Source organism: Myxocyprinus asiaticus, chromosome 2 (genome assembly GCF_019703515.2).
Source record: "Myxocyprinus asiaticus isolate MX2 ecotype Aquarium Trade chromosome 2, UBuf_Myxa_2, whole genome shotgun sequence".
Classification (NCBI taxonomy): domain Eukaryota; kingdom Metazoa; phylum Chordata; class Actinopteri; order Cypriniformes; family Catostomidae; genus Myxocyprinus; species Myxocyprinus asiaticus.
Window position 1 is genome coordinate 16,083,690 of NC_059345.1, and position 19,579 is coordinate 16,103,268.

General features: G+C 38.1%; 1 protein-coding gene across 1 annotated transcript in view; it reads left to right on the top strand.

Moving 5' to 3' along the window:
* The window catches only part of LOC127413494 (NT-3 growth factor receptor-like), a 259,870-nt gene that overhangs the window by 91,303 nt on the left and 148,988 nt on the right, over nt 1–19,579 (top strand). Inside the window, exons 4-5 of the mRNA XM_051650682.1 lie at nt 612–680; nt 17,243–17,397. Of these exons, the coding sequence (XP_051506642.1) occupies nt 612–680; nt 17,243–17,397 (224 nt within the window). The remainder of the gene's footprint in view (nt 1–611; nt 681–17,242; nt 17,398–19,579) is intronic.

The following is a 19,579-nucleotide window of genomic DNA, read 5'->3' on the forward strand; positions in this document are numbered from 1 at the left end:
GTTTTCAGATACCATATGTGAACAAAGTCAAGGAATTTTATTCCAATTGGATTTAGTAAAAAAAAAAAAAAAAATCATCTTGTCAAAATGACTGGAACACAGCATAAGGGTTAATGAATATCACAGCCTTTTTTTTTTCCAATAAAATGGCAGTGGCAATATTTCTATTTAAAGCTCAAAAAGGACCCAAAAGTATCATGGAAGTAGTCCATATGTGCTCATATTTCATGCAGCATATTCCAAGTCTTCTAAAGGTTTTGGTGAGAAACAGTTCAAAATGTAAGTTACTTTTCAGCAAAATTCTTGATGTGCATTTTGTGTTCATGACTGCTATGAGAGAAGCTTGTTTACAGCTGATCATGTGTTCGAGTATTCTATTCTATTCTAAATATATCAGAATTATTTCAATATCACAGATCAAATCCACCCCACCCTACATTTTTTTATCTCACTAAATATGCAAAATATGTTTCACTCTGAAATGTGTCACATCACAAAATTAAAATGGGCCACAAACTTTGTTTCATGTTTGTAAAACTTCATGTTGACTTTAATGCCTCATGCGTTTTTCAGCTAAATCATAAATTGCTTTGTGTGTCTTTTTTCCACAGAAATCTGTCCAAGAACCCCCTTTCGACACTCTCCTGGCAGCTCTTCCAGCACCTTCAACTTGTTGAACTGTAAGTTTGCGCTGCATTCGTTACAAGTATTTTACCAAAGTTAGATAATTAACATGAATTCAATCATCAAATCACACTATATAAACAGACCAAGGCATAATCCCCTAGTCAGTGATAAATCTCAAAACCCTCTTGTTTTATATTTTCTGTGATAATCAACACTCGCCTGCCAAATTGGAAGTTGAAATCAAGACTTTATTTTCGACTGAATCGCTCCATGTTGATTAGAAATGTTTTCAGCACTTTTCTGTCAAATAATTTGTTTGTCTAGCCCCCACTTTCCCCTCTGAAATAGATTTGCATCTCTGTCAAAGCAAAGCATCTCTAGTGATGAAACAGAAATGCTTTTTACACGTCTGTTAACAATCGAGTTGTGTTGGTTAATTAAGACATGGCAGTGAAATGTATTGGTCTTGTCTGCTGGAAGCCTGACCTCATTTTCTTGTTTGTCATGAATAATAGAGCAATCTGCATGTACATAAAGTGATGAGTTTGTTTACTGATTGTGAGTGGCAACATGGTGCCATTGTGTTGCATTTAAAATGGCAAAACAACAACAAAGTTTTTTTTTTTTTAATTTGGAACGTCTTTTCCTCATTCTTTGTTGTTGCTAAACACGACTTGAAGAGCCGCTGACATACAGTATGTCCTGGTTAATATTGCATTACAAAAATTTTTGGCCTTTCAATTCAGAATGTGTTAAGGTATTTCAGAACCAAGCACACTGCTCTTTACCTGTTCTCAGTGATGTAGGTTGTTGTGGTTGATGATGTAAACATCACATTTTATTTGTCCAGATCTTTTCTTCAATTTAATTAATTTTAACCCTTTAATGCACGGGAATTTCGCCAAACACTCTTTAGAGACCCGGAACACACACACACATATATATATATATATATATATCACAAATTAATTTACAAAATTCCCAGATAGATTATTCTCAAGATGGTGCCACGGATGGCAGCCTCGGTGTGGACCTCTCCAATTCTTTTGTTGTTTTGGTTTGGTCCTGTGTTTAGTAATTTTTTTCCCAAACAGTTTTACCAGGGACGAACTGCTGAACATTCGGCAGCACATTCCAGACAATCTTTTCCTGGTTTTTGACTATCTGGACGTTTTGCTGGACATTGAGACGCAAGCGAGGGAAGCAAGCCGGCGTGCTTATCAAGCTCCATCAGTGCAGCTTTCAAACAGCGCTGCCGAGTATTCATCTAGTGAATCTCCGCTCTCTTCCTAACAAAGACTTTTCAAACTCTGCTGCCTTGTGCTTCACAGAAACGTGGCTGAGTGAAGCCATTCAGGACAGCGTGTTACATCTGCCGGGCTTCCAGCTGTTCAGAGTAGATCGCATTGCAGATTTAACTGGGAAAACGAGAGGCAGTGGAACATGCTTTTACATCAATGAAAGTTGCTGTACAGATGTAACAACATTAAATAAGTTGTGCTGTCCTAATTTGGAAGTGCTCTATCAACTGTATGCCTGTCTACTCGCCACGGGAGTTTTCCTCGTTTATTCTGGTGAGTGTTAATATTCCTCCACAAGTGTGTGGGAGCACAGCGCTGCAATAGCTGGCTGACCAGATCACAGACACAGAACAACAGTACTCGGACTCACTTATTATTATTTTCTACGATTTTAAGACAGCCAACCTCACCCATGAACTGCCACAAAACAAAAAGCACATTACATGCCCCACCAGAGACAGAAATATACTGGATCACTGCTACACAACATTAAAAGGATGCATATCGCTCTGTCCCTGGAGCAGCTTTGGGACTCTCTGATCACTGTCTGGTTCATCTTCTTCTGACCTACAAGCAGAAACTTAATTCAGCTAAGCCTGTAGTAAAGACTGTAAAAAGATGGACCAATGAAGCAGAGCTAGAACTACAAACCTGCTTTGACTGCACTGATTGGAGTGTACTTGAGGCTGCAGATACTGTGACATCATATATCAGTTTCTGTGAGGATATGTGCATTCCTACTAGGACTTATTTAAAGTTCAACAATGACAAACCATGGTTTTCAGCTAAACTCAGGCAGCTTCATCAGGCCAAAGTGGATGCTTACAGAAGTGGGGATAAAATCTTGTACAATCAAGCCAGAAACACACTGACAAAAGAGATTATAGTGGCTGAAGGAAGCTACTCTGAGAAGCTGAAAAACAAGTTTTTAGCTAACCACCCTGAATCAGTGTGGAGAGGCCTGAAAGATATTACTAACTACAAGACACCATCCCCCAACACTGTAGGGAATCAACAACTGGCTGACGACCTGAATGTGTTTTACTGTAGATTTGAAAAGCCCAGTCTCACATCCCACACCCGCTCTGACCTTCACTTCACACAAACATTAACACCTCCTGCAACCACCCTCCTCCCCCCTCCTATTACTCAACCTGCACTTAAGATCTGTGAAGAGGATGTGTGCCCGGTTTTCTGGAAATAAAAGACAAGGAAAACACAGGGCCTAGATGCTGTTTCACCCACTTGTCTAAAATCCTGTGCTGACCATCTGGCCCCCATCTTCACACAGATCTTCAACAGATCACTGGAGCAGTGTGAAGTTCCCTGCTGCTTCAAATGCTCCACCATCATCCCTGTCCCAAAGAAGCCCAAAATCACAGGACTTAATGACTACAGACCCATCGCTCTGACATCTGTGGTCATGAAGTAATTTGAGAGGCTGGTGTTGGCCCATCTGAAGGACATCACTGGACCCTTTCTGGATCCCCTTCAATTTGCTTATCAAGCAAACAGGTCTGTGGATGATGCAGTCAACATGGGATTGCATCATATCCTGCAACATCTGGACAGGACAGGGACATATGCAAGGATCCTTTTTGTGGGCTTCAGTTTGGCTTTCCACACCATCATCCCAGCTATTCTCCTGACTAAATTAAACCAACTCTCTGTTCCCACCTCTATCTGTCAGTGGATCACCAGCTTTCTGACAGACAGGCAGCAGCTAGTGAGAATGGGAAAATTCACTTCCAGCACCTGTACGATCAGCACTGGTGCCCCTCAGGGATGTGTGCTCTCCCCACTACTCTTCTCTCTGTACACAAATGACTGCACCGCCAAGGACCCCTCTGTCAAGCTCCTGAAGTTTGCAGATGATACTACTGTCATTAGCCTCATCCAGGATGACAATGAGCCTGCATACAGAAGGGAGGTTGAACAGCTGGCTGTCTGGTGCAGTCAAAACAACCTAAAGCTGAACACGCTCAAAACAGTGGAGGTGATAGTGGACTTTAGGAGGAACACCCCAATATTGACCCCGCTCATCATTCTGAACAGCACTGTGGCAGCAGTGGAGTCATTCATGTACCTGGGAACTACCATCTCACAGGACCTGAAGTGGGAGACCCACACTGACTCCATTGTGAAAAAGGCCCAGCAGAGGTTGTACTTCTTTCGCCAGTTGAGGAAGTTCAACCTGCCACAGGCGCTGCTGATACAGTTCTAGTCAGCAGTCATTGAGTCTGTCCTCTGCACTTCAATAACTGTCTGGTTTGGTTCAGCTATGAAATCGGACATCAGAAGACTACAAAGGACAGTTCGGACTACGGTGCAGATTACTGGTTGCCCCCTGCCCTCCCTTCAAGAACTGTACACTTCCAGAGTGAGGAAAAGGGCTGTAAAAATCACTATGGCCCCCACTCACCCAGCCCACAAAATTTTTGAACTGTTGCCTTCTGGCTGGTGCTACAGAGCACTGAGCACCAGAACCGTCAGGCACAAGAACCGTCTTTTCCCCCAGGCTATCCATCTCATGAACAGTTAAAACTGCCCATTGAGGAATTTAAGGTCTTTTTATATTTATCCAACATATCCTACCACTTCTGCCATTACATTCCCTAGCACTATCTGTATATAACAGATTTGTATTTGTACATACATATATGTATATATTTTTTGTCTTATTCTGTATTTCTATATATACTTTTTTCTATTCGCTTTTTATTTTGATTCTATTTTATATTATCTGTGTCTTGTTGTATTTTTTGTGCACTGGAAGCTTCTGTCACCAAGACAAATTCCTTGTATGTTTAAGCATACTTGGCAATAAAGCTCATTCTGATTCTGATAAATAAAATAAAAAGATTGTGTAAAATGTTCAAAATAATTTCAAGACAATTAGAAAATAATATAATAAAATATATTTTGATGTTTTATTTTTCATATATCAAAGAGAAAAAGCAACAAATCAGGACAAATGGAACAGGATGCATTACTTTCACACTGAAATTTTCTGATATGCAACTGGCTGTCAAACACATATTGTGCTACACATAACACAAGAAACACATAAGATACACCTAAGTTTCACATATATTTTCTCAGGCGCTTATTGAGTCTAAATAGATGCACAACTTACAGAATTTCAGTAGTATACCCAAATGACAGTGGCCAAATCTTACTGTACTGTTATCATACTATAGTTTACTTCCATGTTGTTTCTTCATCAAATAGCAATGTCAAATGTAAATCAAGTCAATTACTGAAACATCAGTGGCACTTTTTTACCTTTTTTGGAGCTTTACCTTTTGGAGCCCCTGGTCACCATCCACTTTCATTTTATGGACAAAGCAGTTCAGACATGCTGCTAAACTTCTTTGGTGTTGCACAGAAGAAAGTCATACAGTTTAGAACGACATGAGGTTGAGTAAATGATGACAGAATTATAATTTTTGGGGGAACTGTTCCTAACAAAATCATATTTACCACATAGGCGTTCAGCTATATTTGTGATTTTTTCAGCAAAGCTAAGTGTAAAATGTACGAATAAAAGTACTTCTCACCTGCACCTCTTAAACATGCTGTTACGAGCCAATATCAAAAGATGAAACTGTCTCAGCTATTATTTTGTGCAATTATTTGTTTCTGGGCCAATATCAGAAGTAACTCACCATAAATTACATCTCTTTTGTAGTCCCCACAATAGATTTATTGCCAAGCATAAAGTCAAGCATGTCCAAACAATGGCAGTGAATGGCAATGGCAACATTGGTACTGACAGCTGACAAGGCAGGGGCTTATCTAGAAAATTATTTTGGGGTGGCAAGGGGGAGGCATGAGGACTATAAGGGGTGGCAACACCAAAGCAAGCGCCCATTCATAGTTCATGTAGATTAAGATACCAAGCTTCATTTAAACAAGTAGTAGTTCATTTATTGAAGTCACAATCAAATTACAAATGCACATTCATTTTTGATACAGTTGCTTTTTTACAGAGATCACATATATATAATTTTGCTACTGTTAACTACATTAAAACAATGGAATCCAAAATGTGTACCACTGTTGCAGGAAAACAACAACATTTACAGTTCAAAAGATACAGTTCATTGAACGTTGGCCTTTTGTCCACACTATAGGGATAATTTGTCACAATGGAACCTGCCAGTGGCATAGGTTTTATGTCAGCATTCATGTGATTGTCCCCCAAAAAATTCCCAAACAAAAATTCTAATTTAAGAGAGTTTTGAACTACAGTAGGTGTTTAAAACCAGCATACAAAACCATGGCTAGAGAAAACACACAGTTATGTAATTAGACATTTATCTTTTAAATTTTTAAATAGCATTATATACTTAAATAATCTATAGCCCCTGTGACAAATTCCCTGTGTGACAACTTGTCCCATCTCCCTATATACACATACTAATATATATATATATATATATATATATATATATATATATATATATATATATATATATATATATATATATATATATATATATACACTACTGGTCAAAAGTTTTGAAACACTTACTCATTCTTTATTATAATTTTTTTTTTTTTTTTTTTTTTTCACATTTTATAATAATAGTAAAGTCATCAAAACTATGGAATAACATAAATGGAACTATGGGAATTATGTTGTGACTAAGCAAAATCCAAAATAAATCAAAACTGTTATATTTTAGCATATTCAAAGTAGTCACCCTTTGCCTAGAATTTGCAGACATGTACTCTTGACATTTTCTCAACCAACTTCTTGAGGTATCACCCTGGGATGCTTTTTAAACAGTATTGAAGGCGTTCCCATCTATGTTAGGCACTTATTGGCTGCTTTTCTTTATTATTTGGTCCAAGTCATCAATTTCAAAAACTTTTTTTTAATTTTGTTTTATTAAATTTTAGTTTTATAATGAAATAAATTAATATGGTGGCACAATTATATTTCTGTCTACAAAACTAATTTAAAACATTTAAGCATACGCCTTCAGATCAAAAGATTTTTAAAATCATGAGAAACATTTCAGTCAAGTGTTTCAAAATTTTTGACCGGTATTGTGTGTGTGTGTGTGTCTATATATATATATATATATATATATATATATATATATATATATATATATATATATATATATATATATATATATCTTCAATAATTTTATCCTTTTACATATAATTTTATCAAATAATTACAATATTTCACATATAAAACTGCCAATCTAAAGTCAATGAATAGATCACACTATTAAACATATTTGGGGTAGGGGCTAGGAAAAATTATTGACTGTTCAATAATGACAAGTTATATAGTGTTGAGCAGGGCTTTTGCTTATTTTTATTGAGGGCCAAATTGAAATAAGTCACCTTTTGCAGGCCGAATTGTTTTATTTTGGTAAACCTTGGTGTACCCATGAATTGAGAGTGCATGCACAGACCATCTTATTCTAGAGCTAATAAAGTCATGTATCACCTTTGTGTCACCACTTTAAAAAAGGCCATTTAAAAGCAAACATTAACCTAATTTTAACACCTAAAGGCCTAAATAAAAAAAACTGTATGGATAATTTTAATTACAGGTCAACTTCGACTTCATATATGTATTAATGCATCATATCTAATCATTTAGTAAAGACGTGGAGAAATCTAAATTTTTCCATGTATCTCTCCACTTTGTCATTATTGTTGTGGTTGAGGAAAATGAACAGGGTTGCTCTGTGACAGTGTCACACATCCAGTTTCCGATGGAAAACATAAATTGCGCAGCTTTCGGGTTCAATGTGTGTTTTACACCACTGATGTAGAGTGCAGCTCGAACAGTAGTTGGGGATTTTTTAATATATTATTGTGCTGTGGACATGCACAAGCAAACCCTAAAAATCTGACTATATTCTGATATGCTAAATGTAAGTGCCCATATTTATAAGCAACTTTATGAAAAAGAAAAAAAAAATCCCACAGTCGCTAATTATAAGCGGACTTGGCAACTGTGTACTGCAGTAGCCAAACACGATCAGCCACTGCTGTAATCAGTTATGTGATTGGCCACAGTAGTCTAGATCCACGGTAGTTATTTATGCGTTCGGTTGGAGTTGAGGCAGTTCGACATGAATAAACTCTTACATAATGTCAACATCAAATATAATGTACTTTAATTTATATTTGGTACTTTGGGATACCAAATACTGTTGCCACCCCAGTAGATCTGCCCCTGCAACCAGGGATTTTCAATAGCAAATTAAAAAAACAGGGCATACAGTATGCAAATGGCTCTTCTAATCAGTGTAGCTTGCAATGTTAAATGTCAGGAATTGTTAAAAAAAATGTTCAGAATGTAAAATGATGTCTCAGAGGTCATTCAGAACATGTAACAATATTACCTGTGAGTAACTACACAATACGTTCACAACTTGCATGACTCTTCATCAAAGTGATTGATGATATGGTTAAACTTTACTTTAGATTAAATGACAGCAGACAGTGCAATAAATCCAACAAAGTCATTGTCTCCAAGGGCACTTAGTACACAAACATTTGCATTAGCATGTGGCCTGATCAGTGTCTGTCTCCTAGGATCACTACGGTCAACTCCATCTCAAGCGACAATTTCCTTTTTTGAAAGGAAGTGACATTACTATAGTGGGCGATATAGCTAAAAACATATTATCTGTTTTTTTTTTGCAGCATTTTTATGATATTTGATACTGTTTATGTTTTTATATTTATATATTTGCTATGAAAAAGCTTACTTTTTTAAATCAAATGAATCATCATTTCAATGATTATAGCCATTGTTGCCAAGATTCAACATTTTTAATGAAGAACTAAAAGGCTTTATGAATCTAGTTCAAATAATCAATGAACGCTTTATGAATCTAGTTCAAATAATCAGTGAACTCAAGGAATAATGATATTTTCCTTCATTTGTACCAATATAACAACACAATATAGTAAACAGTGATATTAACCCATATGTAGTTCTGTGAACATTTTTTGTGATGACTGAAAGAAGTTGAGTCTGAGTTTTAAATTGATTCATAGAAGCAGACAGTTTGAACTGATTCACGGAAATGAATTGAATTTACCAATTCTATCTACATTTTTGCTGCTAAAGTTACTAAATAGACTACTATATCAGAGAAGCAATAACAACATCTCTCTCTCTCTCTCTCTCTCTCTCTCTCTCTCTCTCTCTACAACCAGCAAAATTATTCCAAGTTTGAATCTTTAATCTTCTGCCAAGAAAACAAAAAAGGCCCCCAAAATCTGACCAAGCCAAAAAATCTAATACATCTTCAAAATGGATTCAGCACTTTATTTCAGTTGATGTAGTTGAATGAATAAAAGGAAGAAAGAAAGAACATTTAATGCCACTGAATATTTTGTAAACAAACTAATGTGAACTTCACTGAACACATTACATGTATTATGTAGATGAATGGTGTCAATTGGATGAGTTTTGTTACCATGGTTCTGTAATAATGGTGTTATCTCCAAAGTTAGATGAGATTTACAGGAATTATTGATTTGCAGACCATTCTAGCAATCCTTTTAGGCCTAATAATATCAGCCCGGGTGCAAGAAAACAGATTGTAGAATTTATCCTTCAGAACATGTACATGTTTTGTTTCAGTCTTCAAATGGAAGTTATGTAATTACTTTCAGCAGAGTTTCTTTGCCTCTTCTAACTTCATTTCACAATAGCTTTCAGGTGCACATGCACAACTCATCGGCATGCATGATCATGTAATGGGCTGTCAATCATTGCTGATGATAGTCAGACCCCCACTGGCTGCTGCAGGGTTATTCCTGCCAGCATAAATGATGTTTGAATATATGCTCAAAGCACATGTGTAATTACTTACTGTAGAAAACAAAACCAGTCTTTTTAATGTGTTTATTTTAATGCGTTATAATGGTTTAGTTTACATCATGACGAAACCTCTTCTATTTCAGATCTCTCTCTGAATCAAATTCAGATCTTTGAAAATCACTTTGGTCATTCTACCTGTCAGCTCTTTCCACGTTGCACAGATATATTTGTTCCTGCTGGTGACCCGATTCCTGGATATTTACAGAAAGAGATTTGCAAAATAATGAAGGGCTCTGAAAACATACCGTAGCGTATTTTCTAACCCGAGCATACAGATTAATGGACTAAAATTTCATGCTGAGATCAGAACCTTTTTCAGTTCAGCAAATTTGACTAAGTAGAGTTTTAAATGCTGTCGCAAATACCTACAGTATTTGTCAGTGTAATATGCAGTTCAGATACTGTAGTTTTTGAAGAGGAATTGTTACAAAGCACTGCTATAGACAAGTGTGTACTTCGGTAGTACTGTACGTGTCGCAAATAATTTACTAATGAGTCATTTATATAATGTAAATGTGTACTTGTATTACATGTGGCACATTGTAATGTTATAAACAGTGCTGAGTCTCGTGTCCCCAAACATTGTAAATGTAAGTAGATCATAGAATCCACCTTATGATTAATCTTTTTGATGAAAAGATTAAACGTTTTGCAGCCTGTTTCCCAAAGTCATCGTAACTTAAGTGGTACTTGAAAATTGTGGTAGATTTTCTAGTGTTCTGGAGTTATCGTAGTGCGATAATAGCATTGTAAGGTGATAGACTTATGCTGTCATCTGCATGGCAATCTCAAAATTACACTTAATACAATTAATACCTGTAAATTTATGATGATTACAATTTATGCTACATACAATGATAATTTAATATCAGCAACTTTTAAGGTTTATTTATTTGTATATTAATCAACAATTAAAAATAATAATAAATAAATGCTTAAAAAAGATACATGTAGTAAATAAATAAATTACACTGAATTGTGTGGATAGCCAAGTAGTTGGTAACAACAACAACAAACCAGCCATAGGCTATATTGCACGTGTCTTGGCTCGTCATCCTCATTTCTTCCTCTCTGATACCCAAAGGCGCTCTCATCCACACCATAATGTTGTGGAAAATTTAACCTTATCACGTTGGGGTGCAAAGAGCAGACCTCCGCTTGATTGGTGAATGTTCCTAAAGCGCAGCTTCCAGCCTCCTACTTTGCACTCCTCTGACATCACGGTGAACCTCATTATATTCAATATGTGCTTGATCATTGTCAGGATTATTCACAGGGCCTTCCAATGTCTTTACTTACACTGGAAGCAATTGCACCTCGACCCACACAATTTGTGAAAATGAAATATTGAAAACACACATCTAATGAATGAAGCATCCATCTATCCACTTGTCCCATGTAGGGTAGTGCTGGAGCCTATACCAGCTGTCTCAGGCCAAAGGCAAGGAAACACCCTGGGCAGATGGCCAGTCCATCATAGATGAACAAAGCAGTGATTGTCTAAAAGTAATAGATTGTTCTGCACAAAATGGTCACAAAACTACATTTAATTAGCCTTAGTAGTTAATTAGGTTTTGTATTTAAGAAAATAAAGCAAATTAAATAATTAGTATTTCTAAAGTTACGCATAAATATAATGAAGTTACATTGACAAGCGACACTACACTCTCCCATTTAAGCACTTCACAAATAAGGATAGCGATTCTGGCATTTAAAGCACGTCCTTGCGCATTGGTGTTAAGTGCAGCTCTGGGAAACGCAAGTAAAAAATAACAAACGTTTATATTAAAATGCTCTTAACTACTAAGATCAATTGTTGGGAAATGACCAGGGTATGAGATTAACTTTTTTGGCCACCACCCACATTGGTGGGTGAATGCCCAATTTTACCAGCCACTTTGATTTTTTACCAGCCACTTTGATATTACATATACAGTATATAAATATATACAGTGTGTGTGTATATATATATATATATATATATATATATATATATATATATATATATATATATATATCACACCATCAGCACTCGGACACTTCACTGTGTGTATCACTCCGCTTGTGTTCATGCCATTCTAAACTAAAGTGTAAGAGCAGTGCAGGTGTGTTAAGAGCCATCTGTCTCTTTACATTTAATTTTGTGACATTACATATTTTAGCCAGCAGGTGGAGGCAAAAGACCATTTTTATGTGTAATATGAGCCAGTTGGTGATGTGAAGTGAGTCAGCGTCACTCAGTGTTTATATTCAACAACACTCCATGATCCCTCGTATTACTACTACACTACTAAAGCCAGGAAATAGCTTTAAACAGCTTTAAACTAACAACATCAGCATTAAGGCTCATCACTGCTGAGAGACACTACAGACTGATTAATTACGCAAACTCAAGGCACTTACCTCTTATTGCACTTTCCTTCGAGGGAATCGAGAAAGGGGTGATCAAAGCAAAGGTGTGGATATATAATTCAGCCCTTTGGTAGAAAGGACAAAAAAATGTTGGCCCTCATCACCATCAAAGTTGCCCATCCCTGCCTTAAGAGATTTGCATCTTCTTCCAAAGTCAGTTTTATTTTTCAAAGCAACTAGTTTTAAGCAACCATTTTAAGAGAATCTAGCTGATCAAGTAAGGTTAGTTAAATTCTCATCATTTTTATAAGTAGATACCTAAATAATAACATGTAGTTTCAAGTTAATGTAATCCTGCAGTGAGAATAGTGTAAACACATATGGTTTGTCCCTGGTGGAGGGCTTGAGGCTCAAGACTTGACCTGACCTCAAATGCCCCCCCAGACTGGATTAGTATTGATGGAATGATAGGAGGAGATGGGGAGGTGGTGGGATGCCAGAAACTCTCAATGCTACGTAGAGGTAAGCAGCTGTTTATATACTCTTACTCTGGTTGTGTGATTGGTCGGATTAAATGAACTTGCTCCTCCCGAACTTTGTTAATAAAACACCATTTCGGTAGTTAATGTAATCCTGCAGTGAGGATAGCATAAAAATATGTGGCTTGCTGTCCCTTGCGGCGGGCTTGAGGCTCGACCTGAGCTCAAATGCCCCCCAAAAGAAGCCAAGAAACGGAACAGAAAATCGCTGCCATCGTAGCCTCGTGAGGCATGGAAGTCATGTGTTGGAAGGAATAAGAGGAACCAATTGATTTTAATGAGAATATATCCCCCCCCCACACACAAAAGAATGGAACCTGAAACGACGTACTGGAAGAGAAGGGGGACGCTCGCCTAGCCTTGTGTGCCAGATGGACAGAGGTGCCAAAAAAGACAGAACAAACGGAGCCGCTTGCAGAGGAAGCCTCGCGCTAGGGTCCGCTTGCAGGATAGGAAACCAATAGGTGTAGGATAGGGAGGAATTAGAGAGTGAAATTAGGCTTAAACACCGAAAGACAGTGGCGGTTGCGGTTGCGGCCACATAGAAAATGAGCTCTCACAGAGAGCTGTTGTAATTGCAACTGGAGGGCTTCGCCACGCCCGAGCAAGAGGGGCAACCCCCTCTGATCGGGCAGGTCTGTCCCAGGTGTGGGAGAAACCGAGCCACCCAGACCAGACCTTAAGCATCCCATTGAGATTTCGGCTTGTGGCGGACGGTTTAGGGAAGACCTAAAGCGGCCCGATTGTCAATCACTAGGTGGTGATGGTTCATTTAGTATGAGTGGCATAGTATGGGTTACAGAGCCATGGAGGCTGAGACACATGGTCTGAAAGACGTGCTGAGGTTGTGGCACGTTAACAGTTGCGTCGCTTGGACAGTGCGTTTGCGCTGTTTGCAGTGTAGTTGGAGTTTGTCATATGGCCCTAAAGACACCACGGTTGCAGTGTTGAACAGCATATTTGCGGGGTTTGCAAATAGGAGAATAGGAGAAAATAAAGGCATCTGGAACATATGCGAGGCTATGTCAGGATACGTGCTTGCATGAGCATTTGTGATATGAATGGGCTGAATCCTCAGGCGCAGGACCACACAGCATTCAATTGGAGAGCATATGATTCATGTGAGAATGTTTATGCAGAATTTTACTGAGCACGCTCGAAGCTGCGAGCGGCTGGATCCACAATTCAATGGTAGGATGAATGGGATGAATCCTCGAGCAAGGACTCACGCAGAGTTTAACAGGAAGAGCCCATGTTTTCATGAGAAAAGTTTATGCTGCAAATGAGTAAGAACTCACTCTGTGGTACGGATGGGTTGAACATGGCATTTGACATGAGGGCATATGGTAGGCTATGTTCAAATGAAATTGATTGATTGCAGAGATGCAGGGTTATGGTGAACTGTTTAGGGAAGACCTGAAACAGCCTGATTGTTGTCAGTTGCTAGGTGGATGATGGTTCATTTGGTATGAGTGGCATAATATGGGTTATGGAGCCATGGATGCTGAGATGCATGGTCTGAAAGACGTGCTGCAGTTGTGGCATGTGAGCGGTGATGGTGCTTGGACAGCGTGTTTGCGCTGTTTGTCGTGTAGTGAGAGTTTGTTGTATGGCCCTAAAGGCGCCACAGTTGCTGTGCTTGGATGACGAATTGACTGTTTATGTGCACTTCCAGCCCCACCTGCCAGCAGGTCATCCCCGCCTCTTCGGACCTGGGAGGGTGACAAGTGGAGGGAAAAACAACAACAAAAAAATGAGAGGGAAGGTCAACACGGAGCAACAGCGGGAGAGAGAGAGAGAAGAGAGAGAAAAAATAAATACGCACTCACCGGTTCTCTGATACGCCATAGCCTGGTCCTCGGCCACTCCTCCACCCTCTAGTGGATGACAGCCGCACCTCCTGGGCGGATTGGAGGCAGTCCTCCAGCCTCTGTGGATGGAATGCCTCCGCCGCATTTTCAGTGGACGGTAGGGGTCTCCCCCGCTCCTGGCAGCGGTTCTCCCTCTCCAGGCGGTCGGCCAGGAGCCCCTCCCCGCTCACGGTCGGTGGTCCTCTCTTGACCTCGCCGCGTTTTAGCGGCCGGTATTTCATTCAGAAATTTGCTGATATTTTATCTAGCATTGTGCCTACTACGGACAATCTTATCATTCTTGGTGATTTTAATAGTCATGTTTGCTGCCCTTCCAAACCTTAGGTAAGGGAGTTTGTTCAACTTATTGACTCATTTAACCTCACACAGCATGTTACTGGCTCAACACATGATCAAAATCTCATTTATCTGGGTCATATTCATGTTCTATAACCTCTTCTACATCCAGACATTTCTCTGAGGCCTTCTCTGCTTCTCCTGTATCGTGCACTATGAAGCTACTTCATCCAAGTCTAGGCACAGAGGAGATGATCACTCTTTTTAACAATACCTGTACTTGCATTTTAGACTCTGTTGCTCCTTTTAAAACTAGAAAACCTAAACTAAGGACCCAGCCTTGGGCACAACATTTTTCATAAATTATTGATGCCCCTAATTGTTCTTTTTTAAACATTTTCATTTTAAATAAGCCTACTGCTGATATTCATTTGGTTAGTTGGACTTTGAGTGTTTTCAGAAGAGAGGAGGAAGATTGTGGAAATGCACACACAGACCTATTACTAGACACTAGTCTCACTCAACATTGGACCTCTGGATTCACAAAAATAATTTCACTTTTCAGGAAACACAGGGCAAAAACGTTAATGTGCAATGAAAACTCTGCATTCCAAAACTTAATACCCTATCCTCTGCAAATAATTCTGTGAAATCTAAAGAAGCATTGGAGGTATGCTTGCATGTTTTCTTTACATTGCACATCTAACCAACTCCTGACGAACATATTTTAATTATTATTTAAATTATTACACTGTATGTCATATAACCATGTTATATGACATATGACTATGTCTTTAGAAAAGTTTTGTCCATCAAATAGGCAACACACAATTTCGGCTTTAAAATCTAATCCACACATAAATGCCGAACCGACTGTATCGGTCATTGATTTTCAAATATTACAGGTCAAATCTTTTACCCTTCATAAGTGACATTTGTAATACTGCAATTGCTGGAGCAAGACCACATTTGTTAAACAAGCCCAACCTGTACATTATTCTAAAAAGTCTACAATAAGAAATGCATTGTAATCTTCTTCTAAATAGGTACGTTGAAGGTATAAATTATCCTTATCAGTTAAAATGTGTTTTTGTGATTCATGACCCTTTAATTGCCTTTTTTATTTCACTCATGAACAGACAAATACCAAGTAAAACACAAAAAACATATAAATTCCCTTTTTTTATTTAAGTAGGTTTTCTTAAGCAACATTATGTCAAAATGGTATAGATTATCCAACTCAAATGCATGTCACATCAAATAAACAAAAGTTAGGTCAGAGGTAATCCAAAAGTAATCCAAAAGTAATCAGATTAGATTAACAAAAACAGTAATCTAATAGATTACATAACTAATTAAAACTTTAAACATAATTTGTTATTAGTACCGGATTACAATTACACTCACTGAGTACTTTATTAGAAACACTATGGTCCCAATAAAGTGCTCGTCGTGGTTTTCTGCTGTTGTAGCCCATCCACCTCAAGGTTTGACATATTGTGCATTCTGAGATGCTATTCTGCTCACTACAATTGTACAGAGTGGGTATCTGAGTTACCGTAGCCTTTCTGTCAGCTCGAAACAGCCTGGCCATTTTCCATTGATCTCTCTCATTAACAGGGCGTTTCCATCTGCAGAAGTGCCACTCACTGGATATTTTTTGTTTTTGGCAGCATTCTGAGCAAACTCTAGAGATTGTTTTGTGAGAAAATCTCAGGAGATCAGCAGTTACAGAAATACTCAAACCAGCCTGTCTAGCACCAAAAATCATGCCACGGTCAAAATCATTGAGATCACATTTCTTTTCCCATTCTGATGGTTAATGTGAACATTAACTGAAGTTCCTGACCTGGATCTGCTTGAATTTATGCATTGCACTGCTGCCACATGATTGGCTGATTAGATAATGAATAAGTAGCTTTATATGTGTTCCTAATGAAGTGCTAAGTGTATTTATGTAATGCAAATGCTCTAGTATTCATTTAACCAGGAAACTGGAAATGAGCCATGTAAAAATCTGTTTACAAAAATATAGGTATAGTGACGTGATTCTATGAGATAAGGTTGAAAGTATCATCTAAAAAGAACACATTTCTGGTTTGGTGTCAGTGAAGAGCACTTGAGCCTTACTGACAGGGATCTGGGGGTACATAAGACAAAAAAGGTTAGAAAACACTGATTTAGTAGACATTGTTTTTTGTTTTAAAACAACTTCACTTATTACACTTATTACACAGACAGTCCCCCTCGAGCAACCTGGGATTATGTGCTTTACTCAAGAGCACAATGGGGATTGCTCATGAATCACAGATGGATATATTCCCATCTTTGAATTAACATTACATGAGAATAGTGGTGTGTGGTGATTGTATAACTACTGTTGGCCCTGTGTTGTTTATGCAGGAGGCTAGAGGGGGTCGTCTTTGACTGTGGCTGTGAGATTCGATGGATTCAGCTTTGGCAGCAGCGAGGTGAGGCCAGTCTGCACACCCAACAGCTTTACTGCAAGAACGGACCATACAAGATTCGCCTGAGATCAATGAGCATTGCCCACTGTGGTAAGATATCTTATTTTATAAAGAATACAGTAGCAACACTGTTTACATACTGTTTATAACATGGGTCTGTTGAATGTTTGATTCTGATTGGTTGATAGATGTTCTAATGTGTGCAATTATTTTCCAGTAAACGCACAGCTATGAAGTAGTTCCATATCACTTCGCCAAATTATTTCAGTTATTTCAAAGAGCCGTACAGGCTACCACAGCAAAATAACCAGTTAAAACAAAGACACTGGTTAAGTACTGTACATCGGATAAGAATGACGAACAATGTCTATAATATACTAAATGTATTTACATTTCAGTTGAAAAGCACCCTTGCGCTCCCTCTCTCTCTATTTTTCGCTCTCATCTCACAAACACATGCCGACACACATACATATGTAAGCGCACACACAGAGAGACTCGAGTCGTGACCAACAAACAGAGACGCACACCCGCGACTTGATCAATACAAGAATTTCTTTATTATCCGAAATAACTTTTAATATGTGCAAGTGTTTTAATGTATTTCACCCTGATCAGCCAACCATATTGGAAAGCACCCTCGCGCTCCCCCTCCCCTCTCTTTTGCTTTCACACAAATTTTCACACACAGAAACACACACATACTCTGGATCAAAGTTGGCACACAGTTGTTTAGCAACGTAAAAGCTATATACAAGAATGGCGACTCTCGCTGCTGCTGAGAAATATACTTAAACTTACATCTTGGCAGTTTGAAGCATTGTTATTGCTGACGAGAACCGCATTTAACACAAGTAATTGCACATGCGATCTCTCTCAGTTTCTCTCTTTCTCTTGCTCACACACTTGCACACACATGCACACACAAACGCACACACACACACACTTGTTACTCTAATGCTGAAAGCAGCGTGTCCTTCATTTCTTGTTCTAAAGTGATGTTTTGGAACTAGCATTGAAGGCTTGGGCTGTATCAAAGCTAGATGCTGAATCTGTGGCAGAAGAATGTAGTTCTACTCACAAAATGTGTTTTTAGGGATGAAAACCAGAAAATGTCTTGATATAAAACTCTGAATGATGTCTTGAGGTGTTGTAACCATGTTTTAAGCGGAATAATTTAATCTGGAATGTTGAATATTTAAAAATAATGCACCCTGATGTGGTAATGCGACCACGACACACAGTTCCGTGTGAGTCCTGAGCATTGGTTGGAATAGGGTGGAACATTTGCGATGTGTTCACTGTCAATGACGCACACACCACAAATACACACAACATTGATTCTGTGTCAATGATCAAGTGATGGATAAATGATCTCTTATCTGTATTTTTTGTAAAAAAACAAACCGAGATGGGACCTGTGAAAAGCTGCATTCATATGAGTTACTGGAGTGAAGCATCAGCGTTTCCCCGCTGCCTTGTTGCACTTCCATCTTACCAGACAGTTCAGAAAAAGTATCATTAATGTGTGCAGTGTCAGTGCTCAGAGCAAAACAAGATGTTCCATGCAGTGTTTTTCATGGGTTTTTCAAGTATTAAATGCTACAAATCATGTGAATGTGACTTGTGAATAGTCATGATTAAGAGGGCAAATGAAGGACAAGTGTTTAAGATATTTATGCCCATTCTTAATGCCCATTGCAATAAATACTCAACCTTTGGGGACTAGTTCTTTTATTTAGTCAACCTCCCACTTAGACTTTTGGAATAATTTAATGTTATTTGAATTGGTGCTATTTTACTGAATTTCTGTTTATACTGTGGAATAATTTGTAATAAAATGTTAATAAAACATTATTTTTACATATTCTTTTCTTTTCATATTAACTAAATGCATTTTGACAGGAAAATGAGTACATATACAGTCAAATTTTATCACTTTCATTATCTGTCATTAATCGTGATTAACTGAAAAATCATGCAATTAATCGTCATTAAATATTTGAATTGACTAACTGCACTAATATGGATGGATGGATGGATGGATAGATAGATAGTATATAAACAGTACTGGTATACGTGTATTATGAGTTCATATAAACCAGCAACTTTTTAGATGTCATCCCAATGTTTAAAGGTGCACTCAGTAATTTTTTAAGTATGTCGAAGTGGCTTACATTGGCTTACACTGATACCTACTAGTGGCCTGGATTCTGCATCATTCTAACACACAGTAGTTTTCAGTTACCAATGCAACTGTAGAAATTCACTA